Source organism: Podarcis muralis, chromosome 1, assembly GCF_964188315.1.
Source record: "Podarcis muralis chromosome 1, rPodMur119.hap1.1, whole genome shotgun sequence".
Lineage (NCBI taxonomy): Eukaryota > Metazoa > Chordata > Lepidosauria > Squamata > Lacertidae > Podarcis > Podarcis muralis.
In genome coordinates, this window is record NC_135655.1 from 9,261,859 (window position 1) to 9,285,545 (window position 23,687).

Genomic DNA, 23,687 nt, shown 5'->3' on the forward strand with positions numbered 1-23,687 from the left:
AGGGAGTCTTCTCTTCTCATGAGGTGGCCAAAGTACTGGAGCCTCAGCTTCACGATCTGTCCTTCCAGTGAGCACTCAGGTCTGATTTCCTTAAGAATGGATGCATTTGATCTTCTTGCCGTCCATGGGACTCTCAAGAGTCTTCTCCAGCACCATAATTCAAAAGCATCAATTCTTCGGCGATCAGCCTTCTTTATGGTCCAGCTCTCACTTCCATACATCACTACTGGGAAGACCATGGCTTTAACTATACGGACCTTTGTTGGCAAGGTGACATCTCTACTTCTCAAGATGCTGTCTAGGCCTGTCATTGCCCTTCTCCCAAGAAGCAGGCGTCTTTTAATTTCGTGGCTGCTGTCACCATCTGCAGTGATCATGGAGCCCAAGAAAGTAAAATCTCTCACTGCCTCCATTTCTTCCCCTTCTATTTGCCAGGAGGTGATGGGACCAGTGGCCATGATCTTCGTTTTTTTGATGTTGAGCTTCAGACCATATTTTGCGCTCTCCTCTTTCACCCTCATTAAAAGGTTCTTTAATTCCTCCTCACTTTCTGTCATCAAGGTTGTGTCATCTGCATATCTGAGGTTGTTGATATTTCTTCCGGCAATCTTAATTCCAGTTTGGGATTCATCCAGCCCAGCCTTTCGCATGATGTATTCTGCATATAAATTAAATAAGCAGGGAGACAAAATACAGCCTTGTCGTATTCCTTTCCCAATTTTGAACCAATCGATAAAGCGGGATATCAAATCAAAATTCTTCTTCTCCTCCTCCTCCTCCTCCTCCTCCTCCTCCTCCTCCTCCTCCTCTGAAGACACAAGTGTCCAGCAGTGTTCAGTTACAAGGAGCATTTGAGAAATTGCTTAACCGTGAATTCGTTTTCAGAATCCTTCCGACTCTAAGATTCTATGAACCTGAACTGAGTTCAGAATCCTTACATGCCAAAAATCCACTCCTGGTTTTCTCCCAATGCCTAATTTAGGAAGAAAGAAAAAAAGTTGTTAAATTCTTAGGAGTCCGAAACCCTTGTCAATCTATTGCAAAATTGCCCCCCCCCCCAATCCCAAATTACTTTCTGCCCACCACCAATGTTGGAAAGCACAGCAATGTATTAAAACCAAAAGTGTCATCATAAAGACCAGCTCAAGAAGGCAAAGAATGATGCAGTCCAGTCAAAGTTAGGCACTTTAAAATGAAATTTAAACCACATTCTGATGTGTGTCTACATAGAAGCAAGTCCTGCTTTTCAATGGGATGCTCTCCCACTTTGTGAGATATTAGATGTTGAATTGTGTTTGATATAGAAGTTACATAGTCAAAAACAGCCTATTACATTGTGTGTGTTGCTCCCAGGAAATTGTGCATAGGATTGCGGTCTAAATGTGCCAAACTTAACTTTGGAAGAATCTCCCGTTTTTTTGTTGCAATGCTCCTGTACCAGTAGTGGCATGACATTTATTTATTTGATTTTGGATTTACGAAAGACAGTGCTTAAAAGAGTGCAGTATAAACAGAGAGCGCGTTGTGTCTAAATACAAAGCTGCTATCTTTGCAACCTCAAGTCACAGTGTACATAACACTGAACTCCTGGCTGCTGCCGCCACTCTCTTGTGCAGATTCTCATAATGGATTCTGTCAGCTGCAGGCAAGTGCTAACCACCACCATTTTTTAAAACTACAACTCCCATCATTCCAGACCAATGGCCATGCTTGCAGTGGTTGATGGGAGTTGGAGTCCAAAACAATAACAACACCTGGCTGGTACTATTTTGAATACCCCTGGATTACACCATCATAGCTGCAACTCTAAACACATTTATTTGCAAGTAAGCTTCCCCAAACTCATAGTTTGTAGTAGGACTTAATAGCACAATTTTATGCAGCATATTTCTACTCAGAAATAAGTTTCATTAACTGTAAAGGGACTTACCGTATTCCCAGCTGAACCATAGGCTTGCAGCCTTTGTCCTCTCAAATATTGGTACACAGAACTGGAGCTTTAAGTCTAAGGAAGCATAAAGGTCAAGATAAAGACTGACCATTAGGTCCAGTCATGGCTGACTCTGGGGTTGCGGCGCTCATCTCGCTTTATTGGCCGAGGGAGCCGGCGTACAGCTTCCGGGTCATGTGGCCAGCATGACTAAGCCGCTTCTGTCGAACCAGAGCAGCGCATGGAAACGCCATTTCCCTTCCCGCCAGAGCGGTACCTATTTATCTACTTGCACTTTGACGTGCTTTTGAACTGCTAGGTTGGCAGGAGCAGGGACCGAGCAATGGGAGCTCACCCGTCACGGGAATTTGAACTGCCGACCTTCTGATCAGCAAGCCCTAGGCTCTGTGGTTTAACCCACAGCGCCACCCGCATCCTCTAAGGAAGCATATATGGGAGTAAACTGCAAGGCTACAACTCTATGTATGTTTACTTTCGAGTAAACGCGATTCAGTTAAGTGGGAGTGAGGTTGCCTATACAGTACACTCTCTACACTGAAAATATACCTCTCCCTGTAAAGAATCATGGAAACTGTAGTTTCCAGCACCATTAACAAAGTACGGTTCTCAGGATCATTTCTGTGTGTGTCAAGGCTTTATATGTGTTTGAAATGTATAGTGCGTAATACCCAGTTGTTGCACAAGAGGCACTTGAGTATGGCACACAGGAGTGAGAACAAAACAGCTTCCTTTAAAAAAAAAGTATGTTTGATCAGCCGTTCCTTTCTCTGTCTGGGAAGAGTTCATTCATTTTCTTAAAACATTTCCCTTCACCCACGGACACGGTAGATCGTTGCTCCTGGGTTCAGCTCCTCACCGCAGCAGAGACGGGTACATTCCCCACGTTTTGTGAATCAGAATCAGACACCGGTTTCACGGAGGTGTTTGGAATGGGAAAGGACATCAGATGTATGATCCTAGCAAATTTATTAACTTGGATTGGCAGTACAGATTGCAAATCAGTTTTCATGTATAAAAGCGGCTGTGACTGTTCTGCTCAGAAGCCACCAATTGTATTTTATATGAGACGTCTTTCTCTTCCATCTGCCATCTGGACTAGTCCGACAGATCCTCAAGCGCCTTGTAGATTGCTGCCAAGACAGACGCAATCCATAAGGTACTTAGGCCGTGCCCTAAATTCAACTCCCAGTACCAAGCCAGTCATTTAGCATGAACCCTTCTCATATAGCAGCCATGCGGACCTCCAACTACTGCAGGACTCATCGTCCCTAATCACTGCTCCTGCTGGCTAGAAAGCTACTGGCCCCCAATCTTTGCCCTATAGACCTATTCTCTGTTCTTGAGAAAATCTTAATAAACACAGGTTTTCCCCCTTTTTCTGTGGTTCTTTACATTCATTTTTACCCTTTCCTGCCTACTCCTGTCTTAAGTCATTCTTTTATGCGTCTCTTCTAATATAGATCTCCTATATCAACCTGCAGGTTGTTACAAGAACCCTGTCTTAATCTGTTTCCAGGTTTGTTTTGCAAATACTCAATAAACCACGCCCATTCCTTTCTAAAAAAAAGTTTGCGGTCTTGATTTCTTAAATATGTATTAGATGGATTCTGATGGATTTAGAAGCTGCCCTTCCTTGGCTGCGCCCAAGAGGACAGGTGGGTATCCTTCCTCCACCCCCCCAATAAATCCTGGCTGCCCCCCTCCAAGTCTCTTCTTCTTTTTTGGCGATCACTCGTAGCCGAGTAATATTGTCTTCCATAAACACGGTTTTAATAATGAATCCGTAAGTGACTGTGGAGGCCAATTCTGGATCCACACGTCCTTCCACAGTGGGGACATAGGTTTTTGGGTGGGAGTTGATCACGGTGGGATTTGCCAAGCGTGCTTTTCTCTTAGCACATTTCTCCCTTTCGTCCTGAGTTCAAGTGTCTTCAAAGCTCATGACACCTTTGGTAAAAGGCTGCTCTCCAACTGGAGTGCTCGCAGGCCAGTGTTTCCCAATTGTTGGTGTTTATACTACATTTTAAGGTCCGTATAGTTAAAGCTATGATTTTCCCAGTAGTGATGTATGGAAGTGAGAGCTGGACCATAAAGAAGGCTGATCGCCGAAGAATTGATGCTTTTGAATTATGGTGCTGGAGGAGACTCTTGAGAGTCCCATGGACAGCAAGATGATCAAACTGATCCATTCTTAAGGAAATCAGCCCTGAGTGCTCACTGGAAGGACAGATCGTGAAGTTGAGGCTCCAATACTTTGGCCACCTCATGAGAAGAGAAGACTCCCTGGAAAAGACCCTGATGCTGGGAAAGATGGAGGGCACAAAGAGAAGGGAACAACAGAGGACAAGATGGTTGGACAGTGTTCTCGAAGCTACCAGCATGAGTTTGACCAAACTGCGGGAGGCAGTGGAAGACAGGAGTGCCTGGCGTGCTCTGGTCCATGGGGTCAAGAAGAGTCGGACACGACTAAACATACTACATTTTTAAAAAATTGCCTTGAGAGAGTCTTTAAACCTCTTTTGCAGACCACCAGCATTACACTTTCCATTTTTAAGTTTGGAATAGAGTAGTTGCTTTGGAAGATGATCATCAGGCATCCGCACAACATGAGGAGTCCAACAAAGCTGATGTTGAAGAATCATTGCTTCAACTCTGGTGATCTTTGCTTCTTCCGGTACACTGGCATTAGTTCGCCTGTCTTCTCAAGTGATGTGCAAAATTTTCCGGAGATGCCATTGACATAGCTGTCAACTTTTCCCTTTTCTTGTGAGGAATCCTATTTGGAATAAGGGAATTTCCCTTAAAAAAAAGGGTTGACAGCTATGGCCATTGATGGAATCTTTCAAGGAGCTGGAGATGGCGTTTATAAGTTGCCCATGTTTCACAAGCATACAGTAAGGCTGGTAGGACAATAGCTTGGTAAAGAAGCATTTTGCTTTCCCTGCGAAGGTCCCACTCCTCAAAGCCGCACTCGCCCAGCTCAGACGGTGCCGGATTTCGGCATCAGCCTGGGCTCTTGTGGAAAGACAACTGCCCATCACAACCTCCAAGTCTACAATTCAAAGAAGTCAGCCGTCGGGCTCTCTGTGCGGCGCGGCTTTCCTTCCCCCGCTCCACGCCCTCTGCCAGGCGGAACTGTTGTTCCCGAGGCTTCGGAGCCGCCCGGGCGTTGTTTGCGGAGGGACGCCGCTGGCCGGAGTTGCCAGGCGATGCTGAGGCGCGGCGAGGAGTAGCTGCAGCGCCAGGAGGAGGGCGAGGGGGAAGGGAGCGGAGGCCCAGCCGCCATGGACGACCAGGGCTGCCCCCGCTGCAAGACCACCAAGTACAGGAACCCCTCCCTCAAGCTCATGGTCAACGTCTGCGGCCACACGCTGTAAGTGCTGCTGGCCTGGGGGGGGGGGGCGAGTTGCTCGGGGCGGCAGTAATCCTTGTCTGTTAGCTGCTGCATAAAATGGGCTGTGTACGTGTGTGTGTGTGTGTGTGTGTGTGTGTGTGTATGTGTGTGTGTATACACACAGAGAGAGATCCCATTTTATATAAATTCTATAATATATATATATATATATGTGTGTGTGTGTGTGTATGTATATATATATATATATGTATGTGTGTGTGTGTGTGTGTGTGTACACACACACACACACATATATAACATATTCTGGGGGTGTTGTTGTTTATATATAGAGAGATAGAGATAGAGATAGATAGATAGATAGATAGATAGATAGATAGATAGATAGATAGATATAGGCATAGAATGGAAGGGACCGCAAAAGGCCATCTCACCAAACCCCCTTGCAAAAAGCCAAGGGGAATTGTACAGTCACAACAAGCAGGTGTTGTTGTTTATATAGATATAGATAGATAGATATAGATATATACAGTGGTACCTTTTGTTATGCTGGCCACATGACCTGGAGGCTGTACCCCGGCTCCCTCAGCCAATAAAGCGAGATGAGCGCCGCAACCCCAGAGTCAGCCACGACTGGACCTAATGGTCAGGGGTCTCCTTTACCTTTACCTCGGGTTAAGTACTTAGTTTGTTCCGGAGGTCCGTTCATAAAATGAAACTGTTCTTAATCTGAAGCACCACTTTAGCTAATGGGCTAAAGTGCTGCCGGAGCACGATTTCTGTTCTCATCCTGAAGCAAAGTTCTTAACCCGAGGTACTATTTCTGGGTTAGCGGAGTCTGTAACCTGAAGCGTATGTAACCTGAGGTACCACTGTAGTTAGATAGATATAGGTATAGAATGGAAGGGACTGCAAAAGGCCATCTCACCAAACCCATTTACAAAAAGCCAAGGGGAATCATACAATCGCAGCAAGCAGGTGTTGTTGTTCATATAGATATAGATATATAGATATAGGCATAGAATGGAAGGGACCGCAAAAGGCCATCTCACCAAACCCCCTTGCAAAAAGCCAAGGGGAATCGTAGAATCACAACAGGCAGGTACTAAAATTAATAGTTGACTCTCCTCCGGTTCAGGTACAAAAATGCTACTATTAATAACTGCCTCTGGTCTGGTAAAAACCTGTAGGCTAGATAACTGCAAGGCATTAGAATAATAATAATAATGATTTTGTTATTTGTACCACACCTACCAGACCAGGTTGCCCCAGCTGCTCTGGGCAGCTACCAGCAAATGTAAAAGTACAATAAGGATATCAATGATAATAGTTTTGTTATTTGTACCCTGCCCATCTGACTGGGTTGCCCCTGCCACACTGGGTGGCTTACAGAATATAATAAAAAAGTATCAGACATGAAAAACATCCCAAGACAGATGTCTTCTAAAAACTGTAGTTATTTACCTCTGTGACTTGTGGGACTGCATGTGAAGTGGATTTGGAAACTTCAGCTGGTGCAGAATTCAGCAATGAGGTTGCTTCCCCGGGCAAAGCGGTTTTAGCATAGAACTCCAGTCCTGGCTAGATTGCACTGGCTGCCGGTTAGTTTCCAGGCCCAATTCAAAGTGCTGGTTTTGATATATAAAGCCTTAAATGGCTCAAGGACTGAACTGACCCAGACCCTGAAGTCATCGGAGGCCCTCCTCTGTGGAAGGTGGCAACATGAGAATGGGCCTTTTCTGTGGTGGCTCCCTGCTTGTGGTATGCTTTCCCCAGGGAGGCTTGCCTGGAGCCTTTGTTACATATCTTTAGGTGCGAAAAACATCCTCTTCTCCCAGGCCTTTGTCTAACTAAACAAAACTACGTGAGGGGTTTATTGTATTTGTTTGTTACTATGTTATGCATTTTTGTGCTTTTATATTGTAAACTGTCCTGTGATCCTGGATGGAAGGCGTTGTAGAAATTTCATAAATATTACTACTACTAATAGTAATAGCAATAGCAATAGCAATAGCAGAGAGAAGTGCAGAGAGGGGGGATGGTGCAGATGGGTGGGGTTGGGTGGTGATGTTTCTATTTTACTTAATATATGTGGGGTTTTGTGTCAGTGTTGCACGTGTAGGTTCTCTGCTGTTCACTTGTGTTCCTTTGGTGGTGAGAGAGGTTGGGGTTGGCCTAGGGTGTGGCAGTTCATTTGTGGTTGGCTGTGGTGGTCTTTGTTTTCATGTGTGAGTGGGGTGGGTGGGTGTTTGGGATCAGGTTAGCCATATTGATTTGTATGCTGTTGGTGGATTTTTGTCATTGTCTTATTGGACTGTGTATGTGATAAAAGGGAGCCATACCGGGGTAAAGGCGTCTTCTTCTATTTGTCCCCATGTCAGTTTCAGTTTATTGGTTAATTTTTCTAGTAAGGCTGTTTCCCATACTATTTGGTACCATTGGTCCATGCTTATTCCTGACAGGTCTCTCCAGTGTCTGGTTATGATGTTTCTGGCTGCTGAGAGTAGGTGGGTTATGAGTTCTTTGTGGTGTAAGTGGGCACTGTTGTCTTGGAAGATGTTTAGTAGGGCCAATTCTGGGGTGATTTCTAATACTTGCTTGGTTATTTTACATATTTCTTGTATGGCTGTTGTCCAGAATAGTTGGATTTTGGGACACTCCCACCACATGTGGAGGTATGTTCGTCTGATGTTTTTATGCTTCATGTGCAGAAGGTCACAAGTTCAGTCCCTGGTGTCTTCTTGGAAAGGTTCTTGCCTGAAACAATATAGAGAAACCAAAGTTAGGCTAAACAAACAATGGCTTAAAGTTATTATGTGTTAACCAGGCCAATGCCTCCTTGATAGATTAGAAGAGGATGTATTAGTAAAGTAAGATTTAGTTGTTGCTTGATATTCCAACAATTTTTATTTATTACAGCACCATCACTTTAAGCAGTACTTTGTTTATTATAGAAATTGTGGGAAATTTATGATCCACTCTCTTTTTAAAGAGAAACCAGAGCATCTTACAAGTTTCCTGTCTCAAGAACAATACAATGCAAATTATGAGCATGGGCTTGGAGGCCCTTGGTTCAAATCTTGCCTTGTTGGCATCGGTGTGTCTCGAGAGACGATGGCAGAGTGTGGATAATCAGTATAATACATGTGAAGCAAATATATTAGATCTATGCAAATGTATTACTAATGGTGGAGATAATTATGGTTTCTTCAAACTGAAAGCCCATATGGCAGTTGTAGTAATTACATTCTGGGCAACAGTATTCCAGGGAATTCCTTGAATAAAAAATATTCTGAAGGTGTCTCACTTGATATGTGCTGTTAAATTGTACTTGGATTCTCCAGGTGGGATTCTGTCTTGATCAAGAAGTCGAAAAATATATATTAAAAAATTGTCCAGTAGTACCCTAGAGACCAACTAAAGTTTGTTCTGGGTATAAGCTTTTGTGTGCATGCACACTTCTTCAGATGATGAGTTTCAAGCCATTAGCACTTCATCTGTCATGAGCAAAATCAGATTATTCATGGTCTTTCTTCCAGAGATTCCCTGACTAAATGTGTTGCCCAACTCTAATAAAGATATGAGGTGTGTCTTTAGATGAATGGTGGCCAGCTCTCTCTTTTCACTTTGGACCTCTTTTCCCCCTTTTTCAATTTAATGTGATTGATCTTTTTACTTGAATCAGGTTTAAAATCAATCAGCAAATATCAAATGAAAGCAATTTATAACAGGTTAAATCAAAGTCAACGCTACTTGTCTTACATTGTCCTTTGGAATTGTCCTGTTCTAGTAATGAAACAAACAAACACCAGGCACTATTGTTTCGAAAGTCTCTCATTAGGCCCAGATTGTCCTTCCCAAAGACATTTATATTTTTAAAAAGGCCAATTTTTAAGCAATTTGTATCTCCTGACTACTATTGAATGCCTTCAAAGTCTGAAAATACAGTGCATACTGCACGGGATTGCTTTCAATGATTGCCCTGAAGTGTAATATTGTGTGGAATTTTATGTCTTTTTATAGAGTAGGGCTGCTAGTAATACACTGTATCTCAACACTAGTAGGCACAGTGCTTAAACCCTATTGGCAGTATACCGTAAATGGTTCTCTCTTGGCACTAGTAATATGTGAGCATCTTTGCTCATAGAAACAGGACTACTTTTGTGCTTGATATCTGGTGATAATAAAATTAATGATGTAAGGAGGGAGCTGCAACCCAAGATAGGAAAAGAGGTAGTAAGAGAGGACCTAGCCACTTTAAATGAATTTAAATCTCCAGGGCCTGATGAGCTGCATCCAAGGGTGCTAAAGGAACTTGTGGATGTAATTTCATTGCCTTTGTTTATTATCTTTGAGAATTCTTGGAGAACAGACTAGAGATGGGCAAAAGTTGTCCCTATCTTCAAAAAGGGGAAAAAGAAAGACCCAGGTAACTACCGTCTGGTGAGCTTGACAAGGAAGGCCCTAGAACAGAAAATTTACAAAAATAACGCATTACAGGTGAGGCACAGGCAATGTTGAGCACAACTAAAAATTTGTGGGCTACGCGGGGACCTTCATAACTGGATGCTCCCTCACATTAAAAACATGCGCAATGCGTAGGGCTGAGGTCCTGGTTGTGACATCATGGGACTCTTCCAAGGACCAGTGCAGCTGTGGGGATAGGCATTCTGTGCCTTCCTCACCAGCTTCAAGCTCGGGCAGGGAAGGAGCTTACTTATTTGTGGCTCAGTACAGGGTCAGCAAGAATATGCAGTCATTGTACAGTCATACCTCGGGCTACAGACGCTTCAGGTTGTGTGTTTTTGGGTTGTGCACTGCGCCGAACCCGGACGTACCAGAATGGATTACTTCTGGGTTTCGGCGCTCGCGCATGCGCAGAAGTTCTAAATCATGCTTTGCGCATGCGCAGAAGCGCTGAATTGCAACCTGCGCGTGCGCAGACGCGGCGCTGCGAGTTGTGAACGCTGCAGGTTGCGAACATGCCTCCCGCACAGATCTTGATCACAACCTGAGCGTCCACTGTAGTGGGCCCAATCCTGTGGAACGCCCTCCTAGACTGGCACCCTCTTTGCTGAACTTCAGGTGCATGACTAAAACTGTATTTTTCCAGCATGCGTTTTAAGGTAGTGTTTGGTTTTATGGTACATTTTTACTGGGGTTTTTTGGTCCAGATTTCTGTGTACATCACTTTCACTTTAATTTTAGGACTCAGCTTATCAGGCCCATCCTTTGCCAACCTGCTGCCCTCCAGATGCTTTGGACTACAGCTCCCATCTGCCCCAGCCAGCGTTGTGTTTGCTGAGACTGATGGGAGTTGTAGTCCAAGCTGCCTGCAAGGCAAGTAGACTGGGGAAAGCTGATGGAGTAGAAATTAAGCACTCAGTGGGAGAGCTGAGCTTGTGCTTGAGTCTCTCCGGTTTAAATCAGTAGGTCTTGAATGCCCTTAAACTTTGGTTGGTTCTTATCCTTTGTGTTTAACCAAGAGGGGAAAAACTGTGTATGAGCATGACAATGTCTGGTTGCCCATCTGAGTGTGTGCTTGCCAGGCTGGCTTTATGGAAGACCACAGGCTTATCACTTAATACTTCCTCCTTAAGTTTCATTGCTTGTAATGAACCTTAGCTGGGAAAGTTTAGCTTTATGAGTTGTCTTGCAGGCACTAAAAAGAAAGAAAATGGAAAGGAAATACTGCACAAAGGGGAAAAAAATACATCTAATTAATGTGAAGACTGTTGTGTTGAACAGGACTGTGGAAATGAGGTTTATGGTTGGTTGTAAAATGTGCCACATGGTCTCTAAAAGTCAGGGGCCAGATCTCTTACATGGGGTAAAATATATAGAGAAATATTTAAAAAACCCACCAGTTAAAAATTGGACCTGTTCCTTTCCCCCTCCCATATCAAAGAGGAAGAAGAAGGCCGGTCCACCACATCCGTAAAGCTTGTCAGAAATAATTCTTTATTTTAAATGATAAAATCAAAATCCTACACTAAATTCTGATCCAAGAGTCGCTGAACTCTGCTAATTGCATAAAATCTGCAGATCAAATTAATCTGTGTGGCTTGTCTGATCTTGCCTAATTGTGGAACACTTTTTTTAAAAAAAAGTCTACCTACATAATTTTAAAATTACTTTTTTATCTTGTCCTTCCTCCAAGATGCTCCAGCAGCATACAAGGCTGCTTAATCTATGTAGTATTGGATGAGGCCGTAGACTGCATTCTCAAATAATTCTTTTAACATTTTCTTTTTACACCAAACTGAAGTTCGCACCAGCCTGTTACCCAAGCCTTGCAGCACTCTCCCACTATTTTCAGCCCTCTTCGGGTAGAGTATTTAACCGTTCCAGAAGACGTACTGCATCAAGTGGACCCTACTATAGGGCTGAAGGAGAATTCAGTCTGCATATTTAGTGTTTTAGACTACAACCCCAGTCATCCTTGACCATTGGCCATGCGGGTTATGGATGATGGGAGTTTAGTCTAGAACAGCTGGAGGGCACCAGGCTTGACAAGATGGGCAAAAAGTCTGATCTACCCACACTCTCACACCTGCTTTGCTCCATCCAGGCATGCTTGAGTTCAAGGCCAGCAAGGCAAAAATGTACAAGGTTGTTTGTTGTCAGGGAACTGCCATCTGCTCAGGGGCGAGAGGGGAAAAGCCGGATGGATTACAGAGAGCCCCCAAAGATCGTGGGAAGCAGCACCTCCTCAGCGGAGGAGAGTAACCACGCCTCCAGTGGAGAGGAGCTTCAGGGCTCGGAGGAGGCGAGGCGGTGCCAGGACACCTTGCCTGGGCAAAGCGGGGAGGAGAGAGGTCCTCCGTTACCCACGCCCTCCCTGCGCAGTAGGCTTCCGCGCAGAGAGGGGAAGCGCAGACTGGGCATCAAAAAACCACTCTGCTGGGGAAGGTTTAAGGACCACCCACTCACAGATTCTGCCAGTGAATGAGCGGGCCACGGAATAGTGGCGCTCTGCATGGTGAAGATCTTTTTGGCACCAATAACGAGGCTTTACAGCCGACCAGGGAGGCATTTGCCTGATTGCTCTCGAGTAACCCCCTTCATGGATCATTGCCTTGCCGTGGCGAAGGGGCTTGAATAACTCAGAGAAGCTATGAACTATGCCGTGCAGGGCACCCAAGATGAACAGGTCATAGTGGAGAGTTTTGACCAAATGTGATCTACCTGGAGGAGGAACCGGCAAGCCACTCCAGTATCCCTGCCAAGAAAACTCCATGGACAAAGACATGAAGACAGAAGTGCCTGGCGTGCTCTGGTCCATGGGGTCACGAAGAGTCGGACACGACTAAACGACTAAACAACAACAACCCCCTGATATCCTTACAGGTGTGAATAGAGAGGGCCAGAGGGCTGCATTTTGCCCCTGTGCCTGAGGTTTCCTGCCACTGCTATAAGCCCAGTTCTTTTCTTTCTTTCTTTAAAAGCATTTATATATTGCTTAATATTTCAGGATTCTTTTAAGCAGTGTACCATCTTAAAAAACCCAGAACAAAATATCATTAAAAAAAAAAACCTGTGATGATAGACCTCTCTGCCTCCTTTCTTTTAGCAAATGTTTTGTGCCACTGGGGAAGTGGTCATTCTGTATTGATTTGTTTTGGAAGTTTGTATGTGATGCCAATAAAAGGTTTGATGATGATAAAAAAAAAAAAAACCAGCCTAAAACCAGCAATATGAAAACACAGCGAAGGATATAAAAGTGAATTTAAACAAAAAATTCAGAGGCATAAAGCAATATCCAGTCTTATGGATTGGGGAACGCCTGGGCAAAAAGATAAGTTTGAAGCAACTAATGGCTGCTGCTTCATGTATGGAACATGAAAGGGCATTCTGCAAAACAGCCATCACTACCCTGTGGTATTTTGTAGGGTGTATTGCCATGAATAGAATTTCCCCAGATGTGATCTGTACAGGGGCAGGCAGGTTGGTAGCCTTTTCTCTTTCATGCTTAAAAGCAACACTTTCTGAGAATAAGTGGGCCTGTGCTTTTTCTAATGCGGAAGGAAGAAGAAAAAGCATGCTTTTGCTATCAGATTTTTTTGGGGGGGGGGCACTGCTGTACCATATTCCTTGAAGGTCAACCACTCGGTCAGCAAAAGCAGATGCAGCACTATTGTTTCAGGAAGGCTGTATCAGCTGCAAATGTGATCCAGAGAGAGAGAGAAAGTTGCAATCTCCAAGATGTACAGTTTTAAAAATAGAAGATCTGATTGCTTTGACATCTTCTGTGGCTCTCTGTGGCTACAGTTCAAAAGAAGAAGAAGAAGGGGACTTTGAACTACAACGATTACCTTAAATGCAGAAGTCTTTGGCACTGAGAAAAGGGCCAAAGCTAATAGTGCTGTTGCTTGCGATTACTTGATCTGAAACACGTTTTTTATTGTCAGCTAGTCCAGACCTGATTTCACCGTTCCTGTTGACTTGAAGGAAAGTACTCAGTATAGTAAGCCATTAGAGGTTGAGAGGTCTAAATTGCAGCTTTAATTTCAGGCAACCATCTTGGAGGCATCCAAGGGCATGCTTAACTCTACTCCCTTGGTTATTCCTCTTGAGGTCTGTGCAATTTGTGCAGGAGTGAATAGTATTTGCATTCGAGTTCTCTCTCAAAACATGGCAGCAATTTTCTAGCCCTCATGGTGTGTTTGTTCTATGACATCTATGACTGTAGAAGTAGCAACATCCTAATCATCCTTTGTGGTCACTCTTGGGAGATGCTGTCTGTGAAAGCTGGAGTTGGATAAACAATGGTGATTACTTAAAGCAGGTTGGTGTATCTTGTAGGGTTTTTTTTATTTAATTTTTTTAAAGTCCTCTTTCAGGCAGCCTGGAGCATACATGAAAACTCAGCTCAGGAAAGATGTTGGCCATTTCCTTACCTGACACAGTGCGGCTTGGAAGGTCAGTCTGTAAAGATTCCTGGTTTGAGAAGAATGATAGGGAATTCAGATAGGCTTCTAAGTTTTGGAAAAACTTAGAAGAATAAAGTTACAGATGGGTAGCCGTGTTGGTCTGCCATAGTCAAAACAAAAAAAATTCCTTCCAGTAGCACCTTAGAACTAACTTAGTTGGTCTTTAAGGTGCTACTGGAAGGAATTTTTTTTTGTTTAGAAGAATAAATGCATTAATAAATGCATGAATCATAATCTGTTTGCTGCATGTGGAATGATGGGTTATAATGTGCTCAAAGTCACATTGGGTTGTGTCAGGGAACTGCCATCGGAAGGACAGGAGGTGCAAAGGCTCCCTCAGGTTGAAAGAGACGGAGCAGCTGAAGAGGGAACCAGTAGGGGGCGAGCAGGAACTTCCAGGGAAAGTGAGTCGGAGGGGTGGCTCAGAGACGTTTCCAGCGAAAACAGTGGAGAGGTCTCAGGACCTCCTATAGGGACACCCACGCCTCGCCGGAAACTGTCACGCAGAGAGTCCAGAAGACGTGTTTCCGTGAAAGAGCTTTTATGTTGGAAACGTTTCCGAAAGCAACCACTTTCGGATACTACTAGCGATTGACGCAGCCATGCCGGAGGGGCTCCGTCACAGGCAGAGGTTTGAAAACCTGATCAAACTCTGAGGGACTTGCATTTTACGCACAAGCAGCTCATCATCCCACCACAGCAATCCGAAAGTCCCTGAAAGCCAGCTTGTGCAAGCAGCGGCATCATGAGCGACCCAGCCGGAACCGGAGGAGCAGGAGCAGCTGGAGGAGGTCCAAGCCTGGAAGAAAGGTACAGGGCGTTGGAGATCCAGCTGGCCATGCAAACGGCGAGGCTTGAGGAGAGGAGGGCTCAGGATGCAGAAAAGGGAAAGGAGAAAACCACCTCGATAGCCAGAAAGGTGCCAGGATTGGTGCAGAAATTCGGGGGAGATCCCAGAAACTATCATGCCTTTAGAACTGAGATGCAATACGCTCTCAACCTGCAGTATGATGACTTCCCCGACGAGGAATCGCGAGTGGCTTTTGTAATTGGCCATCTCGAAGGGGGGGCGAAGGATTGGGTTCGACCCCTGATGGCAGTGAATAATGAGATACTAAAGGACACGAGGAAGTTTTTTCGTGCCATGGACCTGATGTTTTCCAGTGACATTGAGCAGGGGGTGGTACGAAGGCAGTTAATGGCTTGCAAACAGGGGAGCCGATCTGTCCGTGAGTACTGGACTGAGTTTACTATGCTGATTCATAAATTGGGGTGGGACCTATCGGCGGAACCCATCCAAATGCTTTTTGAAGAGGGGCTTTCTTCGGCCGTTAAAGATGAACTTTCCCGGGGGCCAAGGGCGGAGTCTATGGATCAGCTGACCAAATCCGCGCTGGCCATAGGAGCGCGCCAGGAAGCGAGAGCTTTGGAAAGGCGGGAAGGGAAAGGAGAACGTTGGAGGGAACTGCGCATTCCGGACATTCCAGAGCCACCTTTCCCGCCGGCAGAGCCGATGGAAGTTGGAACAGCGCGGGCGCGCGCAGTTTCAAATCCCAGTGAAGGGCGGAAGAAGGAGGGAAAGAGCGCCAAGAAATGTTATCTCTGCCAACAGCCAGGGCACTTTGCCAGAGTCTGCCCACAAAGAAAGGAATGGCAAGGGATGGCAGGAGCTGTGGGGGAAAGGGAGGAGGAAAACAAGGAGCAAGTAAAAGCCAACGCCTGGCTGCCACCGTCGGGGCACAGCAGCCAGGCCAAAGAGCAGTGAAAGTGCCCACGCCAGAACCACCCAGACCTGCTTTAGTGATAGAAGTGTCACTAGAGCTGCCAAATGGACACCCCCTACAGGTCAAGGCGCTTTTGGATTCAGGCAGCTCCTGTAATTTTATGAGTAAGGAGTTTGCAGCTGAGCACCAGATACAGACCATCCCTTTAAGTAATCCCTTGCAGGTGACCACGATTGATGGCAGAGAGCTGTTGGGAGGAGAAGTTAGCCAACAGACTGTCCCGATGATAATGAGGGTGGCAAGGCACACCGAACGGATAGCGTTTAATGTGGCCACCTTGGGAGGAGCTCCCATCATTTTGGGGATGAGCTGGCTGGCGCTACACGATCCGCTAGTGGGCTGGCATCAGAGGGTGGTCTCCTTTGGGTCAGCGCATTGCCTAGAACACTGCAAGCAGGGGAAGGTTCAGGGCGGAGACAGAGTCACCCTAGCCGGGATGGAAGTAATGGGCAGAGGGAAGGTGCCCCCGCAATACGCAGATCTGAGCAACGTATTCAGCGAAAGGGAAGCAGACAAACTGCCGCCGCATAGACCCTTTGACTGTCAAATCAACCTACTCCCTGGGGCCCAACTCCCAGTGGGCAAGCTGTACGCCATGTCCGACAGGGAGATGCAGGAGCTGAGGGAGTTCATTGACAAAAACCTGAAGCGAGGTTTCATCAGAGAGTCCCGAGCGGTGGGGGGCAGCCCAGTGTTTTTTGTGGACAAAAAAAACACAGATAAGCCGAGACTTGTGTGTGACTTCAGGGCCTTGAATGCAGTGTCGGAACCCCTGGCTTTCCCTATGCCCCGTATTGATGACATTTTGACCAGGGTAAGGAAGGGAAAGATTTTTACAAAGCTGGACCTGCGGGGGGCGTACAATCTGATACGCATAAGGAAGGGAGATGAATGGAAGACCACCATGTTCACCCCTTTGGGAGCCTTTGAATACCTCGTTATGCCCTTCGGTCTACAAGGAGGCTCCGCGTGCTTTCAAGCGTTTATTAACCACGTTCTGGGGCCTTTGCTCTACAAGAACTGTGTGGCCTTTTTAGACGACGTGTTGGTGTATTCGGAGGATGAGGAGCAGCATGTGAGGGACGTTCGAGAAGTGTTGGGCAGGCTGCAAGCCAACCAGCTGTGGGTGAAACTGGAGAAGTGCCAGTTTCATACCAAGGAGGTGGAATTCCTGGGGTACCGCTTGTCAGACAAGGGATTGGCCATGGATCCAGGCAAGGTCCAAGCGGTACTGGAATGGAAGACACCGAAGACCAAGAAGGATGTGCAAAGATTCTTGGGGTTTGGGAACTTTTATCGGAAGTTCATCAAGAACTTTGCCCACTTGACGGCGCCCATCACCGACTGCCTCAGCAGCAAGAAGAAATTTGTTTGGACGGCGGAGGCGGAGCGAGCATTTGAAGAACTGAAAAGGGCTTTCGCCTCGGAAGAACAACTTCTGCATGTGGATTTACGAAAACCCATGAGAGTGGAAACCGATGCGTCCGACCGGGCGGTAGGGGCGGTACTTCTTCAACCGGGGAGGAGTATGTCAGAGTGGAGACCGTGTGCCTTCTTCTCGCGGAAGCTGAATAAATCCGAGAGGAACTACACGGTGTATGACAGGGAACTACTTGCCATTCACGAAGCGTTCCGGAGGTGGAGACATTTATTAATTGGGGCACAACACAAGGTGCAAGTGTGCACCGACCACAAGAATTTAGAGTATTGGAGAACAGCTCGAGTGCTCAACCAACGACAAGTGAGATGGGCACAGGAATTCTCTAAATTCAACTTTGAAATTTGTTATGTGCCAGGTCCAGAAAACGTCAGGGCGGACGCTCTCTCACGCAAACCAGAGTATTGGGAGGGGGAGGGGGCGATTGAAGAGAGACATGTCATCCCTGAGGACCGCTGGGTGTGTGGGGCGGCGCTGGTGGGGCAACGAGAACTGGTAGAGGAAACGGAAAATGATGAATATGCCCAGGATAAGCTCAGAGGACTCAGGGGGGAGGGCGAGAGCCCCGAAGGTTTTGAGGAAAGAAATGGGGCATTGTATTACAAAGGGGCACTGTATATACCCGAAGGTGAATTGAGGGGGAGAGTACTCAAGCAGTTGCACGATAGTCCCACGGCGGGACATTTTGGGCAACACAAGACCATGGGGTTGGTTACCAGGGAATTCTGGTGGCCCAAGGTGAGGGAAGATGTAAGGGAGTATGTAAGAGGGTGTGACCAATGTCAGCGAGCCAAAGGGGAAAGACGGGCGCCGGCAGGGTTATTAGAACCATTACCCACACCAGAACGGCCTTGGGAAGCGGTATCAATAGATTTTATGACGGATCTGCCGAAGTCCAAGGGGAAAACAGCCATCATGGTAGTAGTAGACCTGTTAACAAAGATGTGCCACTTTGTAGCATGCTCACATGCAGTCACAGCGGAAGAAACAGCGAAGTTGTTTGTAGAACACATCTTTAGGTTGCACGGGGCTCCCTTGAGGGTGATCTCGGACCGCGGCAAACAATTTACTTCCAGGTTCTGGAGGAAGCTCATGAGCTTGCTGCACGTGGAAGTCAATTTTTCAACGGCCCGGCACCCTGAAACCAACGGGCAGGCGGAAAGAGCAAATGGCATTCTTCAACAATATCTGAGGTGTTATGTCAATGACAGAGAGAACGATTGGGTCGAAAAGTTGGCGCTGGCAGAATTTGCCTACAATAATGCGGAGAATGTGTCCACAGGGATGAGCCCCTTTTTGGCTAATTACGGGTGTCACCCCAGGGCATTTCCAGGGGAGGGAGGGGAGAGATGGAGCGTTCCAGCGGCTGAACATTTTGTAGAAGAGATGGAAGCGATCCATCATCAGCTCCAGCTCAACTTAGAAAGGGCCAAGGCACAATATAAGAAGCAGGCAGACAAGAACAGAAGGGAAGGTGAAACCATAAGGGTGGGGGATCAAGTGTGGCTGTCAACCCAAGGGTTGCCGTTCAAAGGGGGTTGTAAGAAATTGAGGCCCAGAAGATTGGGACCCTTTGAGGTCATTCAGCAGGTCAACCCGGTGGCTTTCAAACTCCGGTTACCCAACCACATGAAATTGCACCCAGTGTTCCACAGGTCGTTACTGTCACCATACAGGGGGGGACGTGAAGGGGAGCACGTCAGGGGACCAGCCTTGGAAGAGAGGGAACGCAGCAACCATGTAGCGGAAATCCTCGATTCCAGGTGGAAGGGAAATCAGGTAGAGTATTTGGTGGCGTGGGAAGGGGAACCGGAGTCAGAAAACACCTGGGTGACTGCAGGGGAGGTCAATGACGAGGTTTTAACAGAAACGTTCCACCAAAGATTCCCTAGGAAACCACAGCCGGTAGAAAGGTTTAGGAGGGAGTACTTCGGCACCACCGACGAGGAACAGGAAATGGAAGGATTCACGGAGTCGGAGTTGGAAGAGGGAATAGACTCCGAAGACGAGGAGTATCGAGAGACGAGGGACAGTAGCAGGTGGAGGGAAGTGTTCGAAACTTCGGACGATGAGGAAGGTTCTTTCAGGGGTTTTACTTCCTCCCAGCCCGGAGGGGAGGAGACGGGAGGGGGGGAAGGGGGCCCTGGAGGGGAGGTGGATGTCAGGGAACTGCCATCGGAAGGACAGGAGGTGCAAAGGCTCCCTCAGGTTGAAAGAGACGGAGCAGCTGAAGAGGGAACCAGTAGGGGGCGAGCAGGAACTTCCAGGGAAAGTGAGTCGGAGGGGTGGCTCAGAGACGTTTCCAGCGAAAACAGTGGAGAGGTCTCAGGACCTCCTATAGGGACACCCACGCCTCGCCGGAAACTGTCACGCAGAGAGTCCAGAAGACGTGTTTCCGTGAAAGAGCTTTTATGTTGGAAACGTTTCCGAAAGCAACCACTTTCGGATACTACTAGCGATTGACGCAGCCATGCCGGAGGGGCTCCGTCACAGGCAGAGGTTTGAAAACCTGATCAAACTCTGAGGGACTTGCATTTTACGCACAAGCAGCTCATCATCCCACCACAGGTTGTATTCAGTGAAGTCCTACTCAGAGCCCAGACCCATTGAAACTAATGATTCTAAGTTGTTGTTGTTGTTTGGCCGTTTAGTCGTGTCTGAGTCTTCATGACCCCCTGGACCAGAGCACGCCAGGCACTCATGTCTTCCACTGCCTCCCGCAGTTTGGTCAAACTCATGCTGGTAGCTTCGAGAACATTCTAAGTTAGCAATGTCCATTACAGTCAATGGGTCTACTCTGAGTAGGGCTAGCATCAAATACCACCCATTACAATGAAAGTTCCCATTTGTCCGACTCATTTCTCCAAAAAGAGAGCACTGTAATATCTGAGACGAAGAGTTGTGGCTGAAAGCAAGTGCCAATTGTATCTTTGGATGCAAATATAGATATACTTGGTTCTTCTTCTATGCACTGCATAGAGACATAAGGCAGACAGACGGGAACTTCTCTTACTTGTAACGTGGGAAGCATCTCTTTGTATGTAGCACAGGGATGCTGGGTGCTCAGATGCCTCAGCTCATTAGGAGGTACAGTGGTGCCTCGCAAGACGAAATTAATTCGTTCCGCGAGTTTTGTCGTCTTGCGATTTTTTTTCGTCTTGCGAAGCACGGTGTCGGGAAAGTTTTGGAAAAGCTTCAAAAATCACCAAAGTCTTTAAAAACCTCAAAAAAGGCTACCACACCGCGTTCTATGAGTTGCTCCTCGAAGTCAAGTCGCAACTGTATTAACGGTTTTAAGAAAAAGGAAACAAACTTGCAAGACGTTTCCGTCTTGCGAAGCAAGCCCATAGGGAAATTCGTCTTGTGAAGCAGCTCAAAAAACAAAAAACCCTTTCGTCTTGCGAGTTTTTTGTCTTGCGAGGCATTCGTCTTGCGAGGCACCACTGTATCGAATTGACCATTAATAAGCAAAAACTTGGGCCATAATACAGTGGTACCTCGGGTTAAGTATTTAATTCATTCTGCAGGTCTGTTCTTAACCTGAAACTGTTCTTAACCCGAAGCACCACTTTCGCTAATGGGCTAAAGCAGTGTTCCCCAATCTTGGGCCTCCAGCTGTTTTTGGACTACAATTCCCATCATCCTTGACCACTGGTCTTGCTAGCGAGGGATGATGGGAGTTGTAGTCCAAAAAACAGCTGGAGGCCCAAGGTTGGGGAACACTGGGCTAAAGTGCCGCTGGAGCACGATTTCTGTTCTCATCCTGAAGCAAAGTTCTTAACCCGAGGTACTATTTCTGGGTTAGTGGAGTCTGTAACCTGAAGCGTATGCAATCTGAAGTGTATGTAACCCGAGGTACCACTGCACGTCAATGTCTCTTGATCATTCATACCAGGATCATAATATTTATATTCATGGGCACCTGCCAAGGCTCCCCTCCTAGTTTCTTTAAGTTGGTTTGGGTATATATGTGTGTGCATACCCACAAAGACAGGTTTTGACAGATTGAGAGGACGTGTTGTAGCGGGAAATGAGGGGCAGGTGGGGCTCATCAACCTGGAAAGTTAGCCCATCTAGAAGAAGGAAAACTCTGATCCTAAGCCTCCATTGCCTTGTGGGATATTTTTGGAAGAAGAAAAGGCTTCACAGATCTGGAGCAGAGTCCCTAAGATAGTTGGATGGTGCCTTGTATGCCTCCTTCTGGGAACTCCTGTAGCCAAGCTGGTGTCAAACGTCTTGTTCTGCTTTCCTTTGGACCACATCAGCAAGGCCGGGTGTGTGCGTCTTGTCACCTGGGCACCCAAGGACCTCTAGACACACTGTCCAGGCTTGCGCTCCAGAGAAGTCATGTCAGTGCTGCTAAATGCAGCAAAAACAACACGGGAGGCAGCGGTTACGAGTTTCCGGTCTCTGCAGCTACAGCAGATGCTGTGATTCCTCAGCGGTTTGACTTAACCTGCGGAAGTGCACTCCATTGTCTCTTGAGACAGATGGGTGTGACCTGTTTTTGTAGTGGGAGTGTTGCCTGCTTTTCTGTTGCCCGTGTCCTATTTGTTTCACGTTGCTCTATCCCAGCTTCTGCCAACGTAGCAGTTTGAAAGCATACCAGTGCAAGTAGATAAATAGGTACCACTGTGGTGGGAAGGTAAACGACGTTTCCGTGCGCTCTGGCTTCCGTCTTGCTGTTTCCGTTGCACCAGAAGCTGTTTAGTCATGCTGGCCACATGACCAGGAACACTTCCTGCAGACAAACACCGGCTCCCTTGGCCTGAAAACCAAGATGAGCGCCCCAACCCCATATTCTCCCTTGAGTGTACTTAACCGTCTAGGGCTCTTTTACCTTTACCTTTATTTGTTTTACAGTGCATCTGTGTGGTTTGGCGGCTGTTAGAGAGTTTTTCTTCCATGTTTTAGAGCAGGCTTCCTCACCCTCGGCCCTCCAGATGTTTTTGGCCTACAACTCCCATGATCCCTAGCTAGCAAGACCAGTGGTCAGGGATGATGGGAATTGTAGTCTCAAAACATCTGGAGGGCCGAGGTTGAGGAAGCCTGATTTAGAGGCATACTGCAAACAGTAGGATTTTATACCTGTATGCATCTCCTTGTGTGAGACCTTTGAGGTATTGAAGGACTGAAGGGGCCATCCTTGTGATTGCGTCATGATGACGCTTTCTTAGTCTTACAACAATTTCACTGGAAGTTTAAAGGAACATTAGCAAACATTTCAAAGATAATCATCCCTACTGGTTAATGTCAGCATAATCATTGCCAGTGACCTCCCGTTTCCTCTCCCAACCCAAAGAGTAAAGTTTTTAAAATAAACACATAGACGTACGGATGTGCGAGATAGGCCTGTTCTTATTACAGAGGCTTTGAACTGATTATCGGTGCTTTTAAAATTCAAAATAAGTGAATAAAAACAAATTTACATTAAAAAAATTAAAAATAATAAGCACACACACAAAAATATTATTTTGATTGAGGAGGAGAGGCATCACTTAACGCTGCTCAAAGTAACCGAGACCAGGGAGAAGAGTTGGTGGAAGAAGATTGGAAGAAATTCAAAGACTATTTACAGAAATATTGCAAAATTAATGAATGTTAGAATGATGTTGGAATGAAGTTAAGTGGTTTTAGCAGTAATGTTATTAAGGTTTATGTAAAAATGGATTGTTAATAGATGGGAATTTGAAGTAAAAATATAGATGGGAATATGAAGTAAAAATATACTAAGAAAAAGGATTAGGATAAGAACAAAGAAGGAAAGGATTTGCTGAATTAATTAATTGATTTGGGATGCAAAAAAGGGAGGTGTGAGGAGGTCCGGGAAACAAGTGAACGAAAGTTAAGATATGGAAATACTGATTTGTTTTTAATTGTTATTCTATTTTTTGTATCTTCTTTTTTTCTTTTTTCATTTTTGTTTCTTTTGTATTACTGTAAAACTTTAATAAATATTATTATTAAAAAACAACAACAGGGTTTTTTCCAGCTGCATTGAAAAACAAAACAAAACAAAACAAAATAACCCCAAAATGGGATCCAGATTCCAATATATACCTTTAATCCCCCCCCCACAAACCTTTGCTCTCATTGCTAGATCTGTGGGTAGTGCTCATGGATCATGAACATCTCTCTCTCTCTCTGTGTGTGTTGTGCTGGTGTAGCTGTTTTGGGGCAGACTTCGCTTGCTCCTTTATAAGTGTCTCCAGTGCCTATTACACATCTA

General features: G+C 46.0%; 1 protein-coding gene across 2 annotated transcripts in view; it reads left to right on the forward strand.

Annotated features, from left to right (window-relative positions):
- The first annotated feature begins 5,118 nt into the window (after positions 1-5,118).
- Positions 5,119-23,687, forward strand: part of MNAT1 (MNAT1 component of CDK activating kinase) — a 139,497-nt gene continuing 120,928 nt past the window's right edge. Inside the window, exon 1 of one of the 2 annotated variants that reach the window (XM_077922380.1) lies at positions 5,119-5,324. In XM_077922380.1, coding sequence (XP_077778506.1) covers positions 5,236-5,324 — 89 coding nt within the window. In that variant the 5' untranslated portion in view covers positions 5,119-5,235. The remainder of the gene's footprint in view (positions 5,325-23,687) is intronic. The other variant, XM_028739599.2, reaches the window with a different exon arrangement.